This window comes from Mustela erminea, chromosome 5, assembly GCF_009829155.1.
Source record: "Mustela erminea isolate mMusErm1 chromosome 5, mMusErm1.Pri, whole genome shotgun sequence".
Taxonomy (NCBI): domain Eukaryota; kingdom Metazoa; phylum Chordata; class Mammalia; order Carnivora; family Mustelidae; genus Mustela; species Mustela erminea.
In genome coordinates this window covers 135635991-135654529 of record NC_045618.1, presented here as the reverse complement: position 1 = coordinate 135654529, position 18539 = coordinate 135635991, and the positions used below count along the sequence as shown (strand labels likewise).

General features: G+C 34.4%; 1 protein-coding gene across 7 annotated transcripts in view; it reads left to right on the top strand.

Moving 5' to 3' along the window:
- PCNX1 (pecanex 1) overlaps positions 1 to 18539 on the top strand; it is a 159653-nt gene that overhangs the window by 71077 nt on the left and 70037 nt on the right. For 5 of the 7 annotated variants that reach the window (XM_032345077.1, XM_032345080.1, XM_032345076.1 and 2 more), the window contains 2 exons: positions 1801 to 1933; positions 7221 to 7405. The exons of the other annotated variants lie outside the window; for them this stretch is intronic. In XM_032345077.1, the coding sequence (XP_032200968.1) occupies positions 1801 to 1933; positions 7221 to 7405 (318 nt within the window). The remainder of the gene's footprint in view (positions 1 to 1800; positions 1934 to 7220; positions 7406 to 18539) is intronic. 7 annotated transcript variants of the gene reach the window in all.

Here is an 18539-nt window from a genome sequence, read left to right as displayed (position 1 = left end):
TCTGTGATGTTGGAAATATTCTGCATTTGTATTGCCCCAGTAATGGTAGCCACTGGTCATGTACTTATTGAACACTTGCACTGTGGTTCAGGAATCTGATAAATTGGTTTTTAATCCTTCTTAATTTTAATTAATATAAGTTTAAATGGCCACATATGGCTAGTGGCTACCATGTTGGACAGCATGTTTCTAGATGACCAGGTTTAATGATCATTTGTTCTCACAGGTCATATATAATTTTTGCATATGTGAGCTCTCACAAGTAACCTTTTTCACATTTAAAGGAACTTTCATTATATCTCAGTGAAACTGGAGAAGAAAAAAGGAAAGAAATATTAGCTCAAGGAGTCAAGTCTGATTTGGAGCCAAAGCACCAAAGCCTCATTCTTATGTAGTTGCCTAACTTTAGAATGTCACTGTGGTGTATGAGCTGAAAAATAAAATATGTAAGTAAGTGTCCTGTAATTTGTGACTTCTGCTTCTCACTGGCAGAAGCTTGCCAAATGGATGAAATAATTATTTGCTTGTCACTCCTGCAATAAAAGAAAACAATGCCTGCACAGAAACTCTATGCCTTCTGGAGGTAGTATGTACATTCCTTATCATAAGAGAGTCATTACATAAAGAACGTTCACTGGTATAGTCTGGCGAAGGGATAAAAATGTAAACATTAAAAATGTTAAAAATATGGAAATTAAAACACTAAAAAAATCAACATTCACATTGGTGGAAATGTGTATTGCTAAGCGGAATAATGATTTGAGAATTAGTAACTACGCTTTTAAAATTTTTTAAAAGTTTGCAGCAGAACTGAAATATGAATACAACATTCTTGGATTTGTAACTTTTTCATACTGAATAGGAAAAAAGTGTTTGGAAAGAATGCTGCTGTACTAAGTTGTTTTGCCTTTATTCATATTTGGTATGAAAATACCCTTTGTCATAGTCAAGATCATCCTTAAAAATATTTAGATCACAACATTCAGATCACTAGGAAACAGTTGTTTTAAATTCAGATAATAAGCATCATTTTGCATGTTGTTTTAGAAACTGAAATCAGTCAATGAGAATGGTTTTATAAAATTTTACATAATTCTTTAATGGCATTGTTGTGATTTGGTCATTGTGTATTTGGCTTTAGCTTGTACTTTATTGCTTTTGGATTAAGCTATGAGTTTCTGTACTTGTCATCTAGCTGATACTTGCTTCCTAGTGTTGAGGGGACCTGTGCTAGGGTGCATAGTTGAATACTGCTTGATGGAAGCAAACGACCTTACTGTTAGGATATGACCATGCTGTCTTGAATTAAACATTTAAAAAGCTGCCAAAGTTGGGGCCCAGACCGCCATACTCCTCAGCATCAGAAATGACGTTTTACCATTACTTGCTTGAACTGTCCTCTTGAGAGTGAGAAAGTAATGCCCCATTCCTGTTGGCTGGGACTAACAAATACTGTACTTTTGGGGTTGACTTAATTAAAGGGGGAATAGAGGATCATGGGATTAAATCGAGACTTTTAGAAAAAGATTTAAAGCAACAGAGATATTAAAATAGGAAATTGAAATTGAAGAGAACAGCTACATTAGAAACATTTTTAAAGAAACAATTTAAATAAATGACATGTACATTTTGTGTATTCCTGACTACAATAGATTAACCGCTTATGTATGAAAACTGTTTGGCTCACCTAGACGAGTTCCCTTTACCTTTGAGGGTGGGAAGTCAGGGGACAGGCAGGCTCAGCTGCTATGTACATCTGTGACCTAGGCTTCTATTTGACCTAAGTCTATCTTGATGCAGCGGCACAGGCCAGCGAGGAGGCAGTGTCCTTTCGCCGCGAACGCAGCACATTTAGGCGCCAGGCAGTTCGGCGCCGGCACAATGCAGGGAGTAACCCTACCCCTCCTACATTGCTCATCGGATCACCCCTAAGGTATGGTATTTTAAAATTCCACCAAGCTTAGCATGCCTGTAACAGACCTTCTAACCTGTTCTGTCAGTCCCAAAAAAGCATTCAGATGGCCTTTTCTCTTTCCTCCGGTTCCTCTCCTGTAGTTTTCAGTTCTCTGAGCTTTTCTTTGCATGTCACATGAGCTTGTTGCATTATGCATGCCTTACGTTGCACTGTTTGAACAAAACGATCAGATTGGTTTAGTCAATTTTAAATAGCAAAATCACTTGAGTGCAGTTATATAAATGTAAACAGATGCCTTAAGTTAGCTTTTCATTTTTTTTTCTGCTCCAAATTAATGCTAATGCAGCATCTTTCCTCTCAACATCTTGACAATATAATAGGAACAAATATGGACTGAGCAGGGAGCTTGTTGAGGAATACAGATAATGGCCCTTAGCTTGATAAGCCAGCTTGATTATTTTATTTCACTAGAATATGTATTTTGTATTACTTAAAAATTGGTGTCCTTTATTTCATAATTACTAGGACCTGGTAAATGACATGGAACTAAAATACTCCATTAATGGTAAAGTATGGTCACTTGGGTATTTCTGTATATATTTGCATATATCTGTGTTGAATTTCTCAACCTCTGGATAGTACTGAAGACATTTTTACTTTTTCTAATACTCCTAATTGAGAAAGCACCAATTTATAATATTAGGAATAGTTTTCGATTAAAATTTTAGTGTTTTATTCTCAAGTGTGTCTTATGAGACAAAAGATTTGTCTTTTATTTTACAAAGACAAATATGAACAAAAATGCTTTACATGTGCTTGCTTAAGCAGCACATCTGTTATACAGTATGCTTTTATTAATGTATGTGTTGAAAAACACCACCACCAAATTGTTTTCCTACATTTTAATTTGACATTCAAAAGGAAGAGCATTTGATGACATAACTGCTATTGAATGCACAATAGATAAGAAGAGCCAGAGCTCTTCTCTTGGTAAAATCTTATTCTTGAGAGTAACAAAATGTTTGCTTTTATAGTTCCCTGGGATTTAAGACTTGCTTATTCTTCTGGATTTTACATTACAGTTGGGTGCTTCATCTTTAGTAGGTCATGTTCCAAATTAATCCTGCAGTAATACATAATTCTGTTAAAAGTAGTGTGTATTAGTTAAACCAACATTTAAAATGTAAAAACGGGAAGGCACCAGTTAAAAAAAGATTTGGTCTAGACACTTTTCTGAGCTCTGCTGCTTTTTGTAAACCCTCCCTTCTCCATGCCCTTCCCTTCTTTTCCTTTGCTCCCTGAAGTAGTTTTTCCTTCTGCTGCTGGATTGGGGGGTCTGGTCCCAACCTGCAGAAAGAGCTCAGCATTTCGTTTCACGTTTGGTTTTGTTTTTTTCTAACTGCTTCATTTTGCCCCTTGAATAATTCTTGCCATAGACATGTTTGCTTCCTTACTCCATATTGATCTTTCTTAATCCTTTTATTTAACATTTTCTTTTTAGTCTTTACAAATCCTTTCATTCTTTGGCACAGATGAGGCTCCTGGATCCCACTCACCAAACAAATGCAGACAAATTACTTTTTTTCTTTGCCTGGTGGAATATTAAAGAACTATGTTCTGACTCTAGCCAATTCTGTAGAATTTTGTAGGGTTTTAAATACATCACCATTCAACTGAGGATATGGTATGAAGCTTACCTGTAAAGGGCTCACGTTAGAGGTTTTCAAAAGTCATCTAGTAGTCAGCATGTAGATTTTGTTAAGGTTCCAGGATATTTCCAGTATAAAGTTTGCATGTATCTTAAATAGGCTGACTTCATCGTGGATGAAATATGATAAAATTTAGCTTAGAGGAATTAGGAGAAACACCAATTTGATAAAATCTTTTTTTAATTGCAAAAAAAATTCAGGTAGAGTATATTGGTGTTAATTCTCAGTTTGAGTTATATAATAATCTCATCTTTAAATAAATATGGATGGTATGGCCATAGAAAACTTCAAAAACTTACTTGTCAAAATAAAATGGAATAGGAGTGATAATAATTTAATTATAATTATGTATTAGTAAAATGTACTAACTTATTTTAAACTTTAATGAATAGTTTAAGTATTTGACAATCAAAAGCAACTTGGTAAAATATAGGCCTCTAAGGATTGTAAATAAATCATAAATTTCTTCATGAAGGGAATTTGCAAATTTTTAAAATAATTGTTAGAATGTCCTATTTCAGAATTTTATTTTTAAAAGTTTTTTTTTTTTTTCATTAAGTTAGCCTTGTACGTAGGTTTTCTAGGCCCTTGCCAGTTCTTCTTGGTTACTAGAGATAAAAGCAAAGATTAATATTTAGAAATTTTATAAAACTAAGAGTTCCATATTTATCTATTTTTATCAACCCAAATATATCTTTTAGAACTCTAGTTAATGGACTGGAATGAAAAGAAATTAGTACATTTTGGGGAAAGGAAAAAAGTTTATTATATTCCTAAGTTGTTTTTTTTTTAAGTATTACAAGATTAAAAGATCTGTAATCAAATAAGTTGATAGTAGTATTAACAGTCCATGGTTAGAAATTCATAGGGATCCTTTCACGGTGCTCAGGAATAAATCCACCAAATATTTGTTGTTTGTGTACTGTGTTTAAAACAATCTCTTGAATGTTCTCTGGAATCTGGAGGTTCATAAGAGTAAGGCAGACTCTTAGGGTTTATTTTTTAGTTGTGGAGACACATACAAAACAATAACGTAAGACAGAGTGTGCCGAATACTACAGTGGTACGGAGGGAGGAAAGACCAGGACCAGGTATTTGAACTGGAAATGTTCATTATAAGAGTGCATGTCAGTGATGCTGTTCATAGCCGATAGACCTAAATTCCTACCTTTTCCTTTTGCTATGTTTTGATATGTAATTGGTACTTTAAAAAATAGTAGTTCCTGTTAGTTACTAGTTAGGTGAAGTACAACCCACCAGGAGTAGTTTTCCTGCTAACTTCTGCAAAAATGACAGTAATTTTTGTTGTTGAAGGATTCTGAAAACAAGAATTCAAGGGACGTAGCATTTACAACTAGCTTTTGTTGTTCAAAAACTTGACGGCCACATAGATTTTCAGTTGTTTCCTTGGTTTCTTTTTCTGGAATTGATTCCCATGTATTACCGGCTATTTTGAAAACCTTTTTGTATATTTGGATATGTTGAGGAGTACTGTATTCTCAGATGTGTTCACATTAAAATACATCTGTCGTATAGCATCTCGTTTTTGACTTGAAGTGAAAACAAAAAAGTAAAGAAAAATTTGTTGAGTACATATTGTATAAAATTTTTAATGTCTTCTGAATCAAAAGGGACCTAGTACTTGAACTACTTAAACGTTTTATTCATCAGGATTTTCTCCCTTGTGCAATTTGATCATTTTTATAAGGTTTGTGGATAACTTGAGATAAATTTTGAGGAGGAGTAACAGACTTACTATGTATATATGGAAGATACCACCATATTTAATTATATCATTTCCCAAGATCATCTCTTGATTTATGTTGATTGTACAAAGATTCTACTCCAAAGAAGTTATCAAATGAATACTTTCATAGTTATGGCTTAAAGAATGCAAATAAGCATTGACAAGTCAACATTGGGTAGACTTGGTTTTTTTCATGTGTTCTGTACATTCCTCTGCTCTACTTAGAGTGTATACTTTTCTTTGGCCCTAAAAGAAGCCTGAAATGTGAATGTTCCAGGTAGTGATGGGTAATAGAACTTTATATGGTGGTGGAAATACTATATAATTTGTACTGTGCAGTGTGGTGGATGCTTGTTACCAGCTTCTGTCCACTCTGGCAGCTTTTAGCTATGGTAGCTGCTAGCTATTTATGTGGCTATTGAGCACTTACGATGTACTTAGAGGGACTGAGGAACTAAAATTTGAGTAGGTGGTCACATGCGGTTACCATATCAAGACAGTGTAATTCCAGAGTGGATTTTTGTTGCTATAACTGTAGGCTTAAACAACATAAACAGTATTTTCTAGTTAGTCTTTTATTACATGGCTACTTCAAATTACAGCTCTTTTCACAGTCTGTACAGATGAGTTTGTTTCATAGGCATTAGAGAAACCATTGTATTGAATTCAAAACATTAAAAAGGAGTTGATACTAAAGAAAATGATAAAGTAATTCAATGAGGTCATCCAAAGCAGCATTTTCTTTTTTTTTTTTTTAGAAGTTCTAATTTAATAACAAAATGCGGATTTACTTTGAGTGTCATGTAGAGAATGAAATACTGTATACTGAAAATATTTCCATGAGTTTCATCACTTTAAATTTGAGTATTATACTAAGAACGTTAAAATTCATAGTATTTTAAAATAAACATCTAAAATATGAGTTAAGAATACAGTTTCTTAGTTACAAATTTTTAGATATTTAGATGATCTTTATAAATAATTTTAATAAGTGACAAAATTATAATAAAATACTACGTATTTTAAAAATCTGTAAGATTTTAAAAAGACTGTAATATCCCTTGAGAAATTACTGGTTTCCAAATTACTCTTAAGATTTTCTAAAATAATGGATCCTTGTTAATGAAACAATGAAATGGATTGGAGAAGGTAGTAACATGTAGATAGAGCCTGTGGCCTTCTTTACGAAATATGTAGGCTTTTCATAGAAGAAAATACTTTATAAATTAATCACACTTCCAGCATCCCAGCGTCATTCGTATTTCACTTGGTTGAGTTGGTGTTTGTTACTGTTTCTCTTGTACTAGTTTGTGATTCTTTTGATTCAAAATTGTCACCTTGGTTGCATTTGATAAAGATTCTTTGGTTTTCAAGTGCATAAAAACTTTGTTTTATTGTGAATTTGAGATGCCAGAATATTTGAAAGCACAATTCTAGAATTATTATAAAGTTATAAATAAAAGTTCATATTTAAACTGAAAAAGAGGATTTATCTATTAGGGACCAGCTACGACCCACATATATTTAATGTGCTTGTGTTTCTTTGCTGCTTTCTTTGTCCTTGTACTAAAATTTTGTTGGCTTGTGGTGGGAAAAAGTCACAGGTTGATTAGCTTACATATACATTAAATGTTTGCTGTGTTCATCACTATGCATCAGATTTCTAAGGACCAAAAGATTTAAGACAACAGTATAATCTGTATATTTTACAAAGTTTGTTAGCTCTTTCTTAGGTTACGCTGAAAAAATCAAGTTACATTTCAAAATCAGTTTTCTGTATTGACTTCATTCTAGCTATTGTTTTCTCTTTCTTCCCTGTAATGTCTCCCCAATCCATGTTTTCTCCTAGCCTTCAAGATGGTCAGCAAGGCCAGCAGTCCACAGCCCAGGTCAAAGTCCAGTCCCGCCCCCCTTCCCAGGCTGCAGTGCTCAGTGCTAGTGCGTCCTTGCTGGTGAGAAATGGGAGTATCCACTTAGAAGCCTCACATGACAATGCATCTGCTGTAGGCGGCAGCAGTTTGCACGATGAACTTGGTATGCAGGCCTTATGTAATCTTGGTGATAACAAAACTATAATGCAGTAGATAATGGGTGACAGTGATTGCTCTTTTGTGAGATAGCTTCATTTGGAACTATGCATAAGAGCACTTCTTACAGGATATGTCCTATGTGTGAGGAAAATTTGACTGGCTTTCCCATTTTCTGTTTTTCTCTCAGCATTCTGCATTTTTTTTTTTTTAAGCATGTCTATTACTGAAAGGTAGCTAAAAGTATTAATAAATGTTCATGCTTTAGTGTTCTCTTACAGTGGTTCGGGCAATTCATCTATCCTTGGCACTTATACCATGAGGGGAATTGTTGATGTTTTAAAAGTTATTTTGATTAGACCTTAATTTCTTTGAATTTTCTGGCTTCGGGAAAGGCATAAATACTTTCTCATGGTGTATTACTACAGAATCTTTCTTTTGGGTATTCTGTATTTTACTTTAGTGTCTGTCACCTGAAACTGACTTACTATAATCCTCATACAGCACTCTGCGGTTCCATGGCTCTGTATGACTATCAATAACGCCATCAGGTTTTTTCTTTTTCCTGTTAATATATGTATAAATATAAGTTATTAATATCCACTCAGATATATGTTTTGTATCTTAAAGACAGTATTTATTACTGCTTTGGTCTTCTGTTTCTCTAATCCATTTTTCTTGTGTTCAGAATGCAGATTAATAACAATTTAAGTAAATACAATGAAGAAAATGTTATTAAAAAAACACAGTTGAAAGCATTACATTTGCTCACTGTGGTCTTGTTCATCCCTGTTTATAACTATTTCATTTATAAAGATGATAATGCACGTGACACTTTGGCTAGAAGGCTGTATGGTGTGAGGCGCCCAGCTTCATGGGCTGTTTGTTGACTCATCCCATTTTGTAAAAATCCTTATTGTTTCCAGAAGGTTAACAACTATTAGGTATGTATATTGATGAAAATGATTATCTTTAGCAAATTTTATGGTAACTTGAAAATGGTCACTGAGATATTTATAACATTCACATATATAGTTATTGTAAATAAAAGAGAAGGCAACAAAACATTTAAATTTTAGAGTGCTTTTGCTTTTGCGTTTGTAATTTGAAAAAGTAAGGAAATTTATTAGGAGGGTCTTCAGTTTAGTTACTTGCTTTGAGTTAAAATAGTGATACTTTTTTTAGTTGCAAATATATGCAATTAATGTCTTTCTATCACTATTTCTCTCAGGTTAATCCCCAAAGTCTTTGGAACAGAGGATTTGTCAGTTTGTGCATATAAAATCACAGTGACCATCAATCACCATTGCCCATTGGGTCTGTGGTAGCAGATTTGCTAAAATAAAAGACTTAATTTTGATCTGTTTTGGATTTTTGCACCTCTGTCAAATCAAGCATACGATGATGCGTAGATGATTTTCCTCTATAAAAACCTAATTTACTCGAAAAACTTGCTAAGAGAACCTTCATTGTAAAATGCCATCCTTAATCCACTTGCAGAATATTGAAAATATGTATATATGAACTCTACACAGCTCTGAGGATGAAGCCTGGAGGTAACTTTAGCATCTGTGGCTGGATATTCAGGATGCTGTTGTCTTGAAATTTGGATTTTTTTCTTACCTGCTTTCTGGTAGCTAGTTACTGACCTGTGGTAGCTGGGTGCTGCCACACTGAATGTATTGTGATAAGGAGCACAAAACAAGCCACAGGGGTCAGTGTACACATGTTCCATAGCAAATGAAGTTGACCAGAAAAGATCCTGAAGATGGGCTACAGTTGAACTTAAAGGAATTGGTAGAGACACTGATTTTTATAACATTCCACTAGAATATTTTTGTTGCATGGTTTAGTTTCTACATGATTATAATTAACAGTGGTAAGATGACTTGGGGTAAATGAATTTGGGTACTCAGATGTTAAAGTTAGTCATGATATTGTGGTGCCTGGGTGGCTCAGGCATTAAGTGTCTGCCTTTGGGTCAGGGCATGTTCCCTGAGTCCTGGGATCAAGCCCTACATTGGGCTCCCTGCTCAGTGGGGAAGCCTGCTTCTCCCTCTGCCCTCCCCCCCCCCCCCATGCGTGCTTTTTCTCTCTCTCATTCTTTTTCTCAAATAAATAAATAAATAAAATCTTAATAAAGTTAGTCATAATATCCCCTGAAAGTGTGGAATATTTAGAAAGGATTTTTTTTCCAAATTTAGCTTCTTCAGTTGAAAAATTTTTAAATCTTTATATGTGAAAATGTATATATACACGTAATACACTTATATAAAACACTTATATAAGCATTCACACGTGTATGTTTGAGTACATATAATTGTTTGCATCTGTACGCATGTATAGATTATAATTGGTTGTTTAAGCAGAGGTATAGCTTTTTTGGATTAAAGGAAACTTGCAGTCAGGCACTGTTTAATTCTAAGCTTAGGTAGTTTTCCTTAACTACTTTCTACATATTTACTTTGTGGTGTCCTACTAAATAACCACATCCATTTCCTATATTAAACCCTGAGAATCCTTATATCTCTGTTGAATTTTAACTAGCATTTCACAGTTACCAGATAACATTAGACATGGTGGAAAGATTCACTGAATATGCTATTTTATTAGAAAGTTTTTCAGCAGAAGAAAATATTTTCATTACACATACTCAGGAGGCATAATTGTTAATTATAATTTTAAAAGCTGAATTATAAGTATATAACTTAGAACTTGGTTGGAAAAATTTGGGTGATTTTCTTACTTATAGACTTCACTTCCATGAAAAAAAAAAAGGTTCAAATGGTGGACGTGACAGATTACTATCTGATTACTATCTAAGAATTTCTCAAGTCCATCATTGTGACCTATTGCTTTTTTTTTAACCACGTCATAAAGGTTAATTTTCTTTTCAGCAGTCCTTTAGTGGACTCATATGTTTTCAGCTGATTTCCTACTATACTCTGAATTAAATTGCAATTACAATTAATAAAGCAAGCTGTGCTTAGTGCCCAGATAAGTCACACAGGAGACTGAGTCTGGGTAGCCTTAAAGTTGTGTCTTATATCTTTTAAGCTTTTTCTAGGAAACTTGGTGATCACTTCTCAATTTTTATGTTAATCTCAGCTTCCTCTTATAAATTAAGACTAATAAATTGATGTAATGATGCCTGTATAGTTGATAATTAAACTCTTAATATGTAGCTCATCTCAGAGGAAATATTCTAGATAAGGTCTGATAAAGCAGGAAAATTTATGTGTGTTTTCTGTATACGAAATTAGTGGTGGTCAGTGATGAGGATATGCTTTGAAAAAGTATATATAAAGTTACATAAAATTTTCATGTAAAAAATAAACTAACAGACAAAAAATGAGAACAAGTTTATATCTGTGGTTAAAAAATAATATATTTATACATATAAATTCTCATAGATGGTATTCCTTTGATGAATTTGAGTCTTAATTTCATTAATGCATTAGAGGTTTAAAAAGTGATGTGTGAATTGAATTTTTCTAAGGTTATCTTTTGTTTCATTGCTGTGTGAGGATTGACAAAGAAGGTATTCTTTGAGATAATCTGCTTTGCTACAGAACTTATTAACTTGAAAATATGGTCAGCTCTAGAAAAAGTCTTAAATGTGGCAGTACTCTATTGCTCTTTTTATTAAGCGGTTTATAACAGCTATGCATTATTAAGCAGAAATATGATTTGGAGGCTTTTAAATTTTTTACTTTAAAGAGCAGGGGCTTATATGATTTATAATACTTTCAGTGTTTTTTTTTTTAAGATTTTATTTATTTATTTGACAGAGGTAAAGAGAGATCACAAGTAGGCAGAGAGAGAGCAGAGAGCCGGATGTGGGGCTCGATCCCAGGACCCTGGGATCATGACCTGAGCTGAAGGCAGAGGCTTTAACCCACTGAGCCACCCAGGTGCCGCTACTTTCAGTGATTTTTATTAGAGTTAGACCTGGTGTTTTAAAAGGTTATATATATTATGTACTATTCTTAGCATTTGTAGTACATTATAGGAACTTTTCCTTGTTACTGTAAATATAAAGTAGGTATAAGAGATCCGAGTCTGTATCTCAGTGCCCCATGTTATGGCAGATCATTTTCACTCATCTAAACAAAACGTTAGATTCTTTTCGCAGCAGCTTGGATCTTCTCCTTCAGTGTTCTTTATTGTTATTTTTGAATATTAAAAATACCGAATTTTATTTTATTTTGGGGTGAAGTGCAACACAAAGGATATACAAATGAAAGTAAATGTTTATTTTTATTGAAGCAGTAAAAATCCTTCATTACAGCTAAAAGGAGGAAATATTAATGGATTTTGGGATATATTCTTCCTTTTGATAAAATTAGAAAGTGCATTTCCCATTCTTTTAACACAAATACAAGTTTAAGGCTGTGTGGGTGGCTCACTCAGTTAAGCATCTGCCTTTGGCTTAGGCCATGAGCCCAGAATCCTGGGATCAAGCTGCACATCAGGCTCCTTGTTCAGTGGGGACCCTGCTTCTCCCCTGCCTGCTGTTTCCTGGCTTGTGCTTGGGCTCTCTCTCTGTCTCTTTCTCACTTGGTCTGTACCAATTAAATTAAAAAAAAAAAATACAAGTTTAGAAATACTAGAAAATATAATGAAAAGTAAGCCATCTGTAATTTTATCACTTAGAAATATTGACTATTGAAACTTTATGATTTCTTTCCTTCCTGTCTTTTTTAATGCATACATTTATATATATACTTTTCTGAAATAGAATTGGGATCATGATGTGTGACTTTTGTGCTACTGTATGAGCTTTATATCTTGCTTTTTTCACTTAGCACATGTGTTATTTACTCATGTTATGGTTTTTAACTTGTTTAGGCGATGGCAAATTATTTTATCTCTTAAATCTCCATGAAAGGCAATGTAGCGTAGTAGACTGTAGACTCAAACTTCCCAGCTTCCAGTCCATGCTCTACTACTCACTAGCTGTGTGACCTTGGTCAAGTTATTTTCTCTCCCGTGCATCAGTTTTCTCATTTATCAAAGCCTCAGTAATAATAATACTTACAGGCTTATGGTGAGGATTATATCAATTAAAATATGCAAAGCAATTAGAATAGTGCCTGGCAATAATAAGTCAATTACATAACTAAGCATTGCTATTAATGTTAATAACAAAGGTTATTAACATTAATCATAAATTTATTTAACCAGTTAACCGCATTGTTAATCTTCATGATGATCCCTGATATTTCTTGTTGTAGTAAACTCTCTGCTGGACCTCCGTTGCATAAACCTTTCAGTACAGCTATGGTTATTTCCTTAGGATAAATATGTTGAAGGGAATCATCGAGGGGAATAAACATTTTGGGGCTTTGACATATACTGTCAATTGCTTTATGGAAGCTTGTCCCAATTTATACTCTATCTGGCAGGAGTTGATAGTGTATGTTTTACCTCCCCAAATATTATAAATGAAAAACCTAGACCAACTTGTATTTTCTCCAAACTCATCCCCTGGACAATGCTCAGAAGTTTATTGCTGTTACTGTGGAAAGACTTCTGGTATATTGGTATATATTTTTTAAAAAGTTTGGATGCCCAAACTGCTCTAGGAATGTTGTACAAGATAACAGGGACCGGTTGAGATATCCAGTTTGTTTCTTGCTTGTCTCTGTTATAAAGAATTCAGTGAAGTACTAGCCTAGATTACCTACTTTCTAACATTAACATTTTTAAGATCCTAAGTTAAATTTGGTTAATGTATGCATTAACTGAAATACAGGTTGGATTCTACCGTGGAAGATACCCGCCCCCCACCCCCAGCCCCTCACCAGTCAGTCCCTGAAATAAGAGAGAAGCTTACACGTCTCTCAGTTTAAGGGGAGCTGTCCCCAGCAGATGGGTTGGTTCTGTTACCTTCCACATGTTACTTCCCTGCTGATCCATAGTGACGGGCTTCTATCATTGAGATTTATCTGAAAAACAGGAAGAGAAATGTTGCTAAAACAATGTAAGGACCATTAGCCTGTGTCTTTCACGTTGTGACTTGAAACATGGGCCTGTCACTTTCTCTCTCCTGTGGGCCCATTCATCGTCACATGGCAATTTCTAGCTGCAGGAGAGGCTAGCTAGGGAATGTCTCTAACTAGGCCGACATAGGCCCAGCCAAGATTCAGTGAGGGAATGTTATATTATGGAAGGGGAAGGGAGGTCAGTCATCAGTATTTGCCACAATAAGCACTTCAAATCATCAGTAAGATAAAGATTAATAACTAGAAAAGTCAAGAGTTAAAAAATACAAGTGGTTTGCAATCAGAGGCAAACAGTTAAGCTTTATTATATTTTTTAAATTGCAAATTAAAGAAAAGTTGAGATATTTTTCATCTTTGAATGTGGAGTATGTCTATTATTGGAAAAGGTCTGAAGATTAAATGCTCCTGGAGTGTACTTTAGAATTGTAGACCAAAAATGTCGATGGCTTTTAATCTACAGATTTTATAAACTGGTAAAGATACATGTACATGAGCATTCATTGTAGCATTGTCAGTAATTTTGAAAGACTTTAAACAATCTACATGTCTGTTGTTAGAGAACCCCTCAAAGAAATGATAGTACATAAAACTTAGTATAATATTTAGAACTTGGTGCATCTTTATTATTGATGTGAAAAGTTAAGCTACTTAGTAAGCAAAAGAAGTAAGTTTTAGAAAGTGTGTTTGAGGAGAGGGATTCAATTGTTACAGAACAAGTGTACATAAAAATGATTCAGAAGAGCACAGTGGCTCTCTCTGGGGAGTTAGGGAACTTTTCTTCATTTAATATACTACTTTTGAATCTGATGACACATAGTACTTTTAAAAATGAAGAAACACAAAAACCAAAACAAATATCACTCACTCTCCAAAATCATGATTCGTATTTTGTGGGAATTCCGCTGACTACGTGCTGTTTCATACGCGATCATCTGCTTAGACTCTTACCTGACCAGTCTTTTTTTCTTCTTTGTTTTTGAATCAATTTTATTGATCTATAATGTAGGTATGATAAATCACATCCATTTAACGTGTGCGATCAGTTGAGCTGTAACAGATGTGCACACCTTTGAATTACTACAGTGGAGATACAGAACATTTCTGTCATCTTCAAAAGATTCTTTGTTGCCCCCATTGCAGTCCCCCACTCCTCTAGCCCCACGCCAGGCAGCCACTGCATACGTTCCGTCATTATGGTTCTCCGTCTTCTAGGAGTCCGGATTAAGACAGTCCCAATATGGCCTTTTGCACCTGATAGGATGCTTTTGAGTTCATCATGTTGCATGGATTAGTTTATTCTTTTTGTGCGGAGTATTATTCCATTGTATATGCATATGTATATTGTGTATCCATTCATCTGATGGCATTTGTGTTGTTTCCAGATTTGGGCCATTGTTAATAAAACTTACTTGTTTTCAAAAGTGGTTTTACGTTCTCACAGCAGTGTATACGAATTGTGCTTGTCCCCATAAATGTCCCCATTTGTTATTGTTGGCCTTTAACATTTTGGCCCCAGTGGTTGTATCTTATTGTGGTTTACATTTGCATTTCTCTTATGAGTAAGGGTGATGGACATCTTTTGATGGGTTATTTGGTTATACATATATCTTCTTTCGTGAAGTGTATCCAAATCTTGTGCTCACTCTTTAAAATTGCATCATTATTGAGGTATCAGTTTTTTTGGTATTTAAGATAAATTTGTTAGATAAAAATTACAAATATTTTCTCCCATTTTATGTACCCGATCATTTGTAATGTGGTCAGTATTGTTGTCATGTTGTAGGTTTTACCAAGAAAAGGAAAACATCTCTTTGAAAGAAAATGTGAGCAGATGATGAAATCATAGCAGAATATGAACTTGTACATTAACTTTTGGAAGGTTCACCTGACCCTGGGGATTAGGCAGTGAGAGTGGAGACTTAATGAATTAAGGCATGTGGTGTTGAGTCAGAACTAGAGGATAATGGCCATGTCAGTAAAATATGTTGGCGAATAAATCTATTTTACTGTTGCCAAGCAGTAGAGACCTCTGTCTTTGCTTACCAGGCCTCTTCCTGCTCTTTCCTAATTTTTCTCCTGTTCAAAAAACCTAGCATAGTGTTGAACATCCCAGGAAAAAGGACTGTTTCTCAGTATTGAAACTTTCACTTACAAATAGCATAGTGACTTGATTACCATGGTAGTACAATAGTTTAAAAGGTTTTTGGAAGCCAGAGGCTTTTGGTGGTGGACAGGGGCGGCAAACTATGGCCTGGGGGTAAATCCATTCAGCTTGATGCTTATTTTTATAAATGAAATAAAGTAAATATATGTTACATGTTTTCTGTGGCTGCTTCCATGCTGCAGTGGCATTCTTGAATCACATCTGACCATATGGCCTGCACAGCCTAAGGTATTTATTTTCTGACCTGCTGTAGAAAAAGTGTGCTGACCACTGGTCTGTGGAGAAACAAGTCTGTTAACCCATAAGCAGAAATAGAAAGAGTCCTTTCTGTCAGGGTGAAAACTCATGTTTCCTCAGGGACTCGTAGGTACCATTCATAATAATAAGGGTGGCAGCTATCCAGGGAACTAATCTTAAAGGTCTTGCTCTTAAAAGTAGAATAATGTATTCATTGAAGTAGCATTGTGAACAGAGTACTCCTCACATCAGAAATAAGCACGTTTTCTAGAGCACTTAAGTGAGGCATGGAGATGGATGTTCCTTCAGCAGCCTTCTGGTATGTGGGGCACACTGAAGCAAGCACACCTTCCGATAGCCTTCGAAAAAGCACTTTATAAAGCTGCCTTTCTTGTGTCTGGCTTTGCTCTTGTAGACCCTGCCTGTCTTAAGAGTTAATACTAGGAAAGAGAGAGCTCGTTTAACAGTGTGCCAAGATTAGGCTTAGAGAATGCAGAATTAACGAAGGTGGGAGGGGGATCCAAAGAAGGAAATCAAGAAATTTAAGAGGCCTCCATTGTTGGAACTGGAAAATCCTGCAGATGATCTGTCTTAGTAACTACCTTTTTCCAAAGTACATAAGTAAAATGAGTAACATCAAGAATGCATTAGCGGGGGCAGCTGGGTGGCTCAGGGGGTTAAAGCCTCTGCCTTCAGCTCAGGTCATGATCCTAGAGTCTTGGGATCAAGCCCCACATCAGGCTTTCTGCTCCACAGGGAGTCTGCTTCCTCCTTTCTCTCTGCCTGCCTCTCTGCCTACTTGTGATCTCTGTCAAATAAATAAATAAAATCTTAAAAAAAAAAAAAAAGAATGCATTAGCAGTTTCCTATCTGAGCAATCTTTATACAGTTTGTGCAGTGTAGCAAGGAATTTTATTGAAAGGATGAGTTAGAGGATCCCATTGATTTCTCATGCCTTTTATCAGCATCTTGCCCGTGTGTATTTTGTCCACCATTCGTGGCTTCAGGGAGATGTTTCAAGTGTCCTTTTCTTTAAATCAGTATCTTAATTTTACTCATCTTCCTGTTGTGCATCACCTGTTTGAAATTCTCCTGCCTAAAAAAAAATGGTTTTATGTAATGAAATGTAATTTTTATAGGCAATAGCGATCAAATGTTCAAAACTGAGAAATACCAGGTACTTTAATTTTTTTCTTTTATTTCTAGAGACGCGCTCTCATGGCCAGTACCATTAAGCCTGAGATTCCAGCCTCCAATCTTGTTTATTTTGTCAGAAAGTAACTGTTTTCTTGAAATCATGACAAAACCATTCTGTTAGATATAATTAATTATGACCTGGGAGTTGGATATGATGAGATGACTTCGTGTTTAATCATAATTCATGTGATGGCATATTTCATTGATATCCTCCTCAGTTTATATTAATTAGAAAAAAATTAATAGTCAACACAGAATAAAAGTAGGATTGTTAATTAAAAGCACATTTCACTTTGGACCTAAAGGATAACTACATTATGATTTTAATCTTAAATGAGATATATGTAAAATTGTTATGTACGCTAAGGATATTTATACAAATTTAGTATATTCTTAATCTTTATAAACCATTGGTAATGTATGCTTCTTTATGTTTTGGTTTTTGAAGATGCTTTAGTAGATTATTACACCTTAAGATATTACTAAGTTTTTCACTGAAACCTTAAGCTAAACACTTTTTAGTATATTTTTTCCTGAACTGTTTATACTCTGAATAAAATTTGTTTCTTTTGAAGTGATCCTACTTGCCAATTCTAAAGATGCAGAGAATCTATTCTTTTGGTGGATTTTTATTAGGAATAGAACATGAAGCCTTAATACAGTGTTAGTTTGTTCTGACCTGAGCATGTTCATAAAGTTAGTATGTAAACAAAAGCTTCTTAGGAAAAAAAAAGCACTGTTGAAGCCATTGCACATTTGTTAAAATTATAGCCTCCCTTTTCATAGATATATTTTAAGCTTTGTTTAAATTTCCAGAATTTATAACTTGTTAGTCATTGGTTTGTAAAGAAGCAAACCACTCAGTTTCTCCAGCTTTCTTTATCTAAAGAGCTTTTGGGAGGGCATGCTTTATTTTTATGTTTCTATTAACTTAAAGTGCAACTGTGTTTCATAGGAGATGTCTGTACATAAAAGATAATACAGTTGTATGACTTAATGTTCTTTTCCGGTTCCATTTGAATATTAGAAAAAATAGTATCTTTAGTCAGTTTCAGTTGCATATAAACATTTATCATACTCAGTATTCCTCAAACAAGACTTCTATTATTAAAAATCTGATACAGTCCCTAATTACTCAATATATTCCAATAATTTAAATTCTCTTGAATATAGTATTAAGTTATTTCTAAAAATACACACAAATTAGGTGATACAAAGACCTATTTTTTATCCATTCAGTTCTTACTGGGTTTCACACAGTAGCCAACCCCTGCCAGCTCTCTGTTACTCTGTGATTTAGTCATTTTTATGGATTTATAATTATTCTGCATTTATGCAATCTGTGATTTTGATTAGATGTTTCTTTTTTCTATTATTGTAAGCTAATTATAGTAGCACAGCCAATTTTTCATTTTCCATTGTAAGAGAGGGCACAGCCTAAAACATGATTTAAAAATAATTTTGAAATCTCAGTCAAGTCAGTATTTTTTTTTAAATTTTTTTCTTCACTAACAATTTCTGCAACCACCTTAATC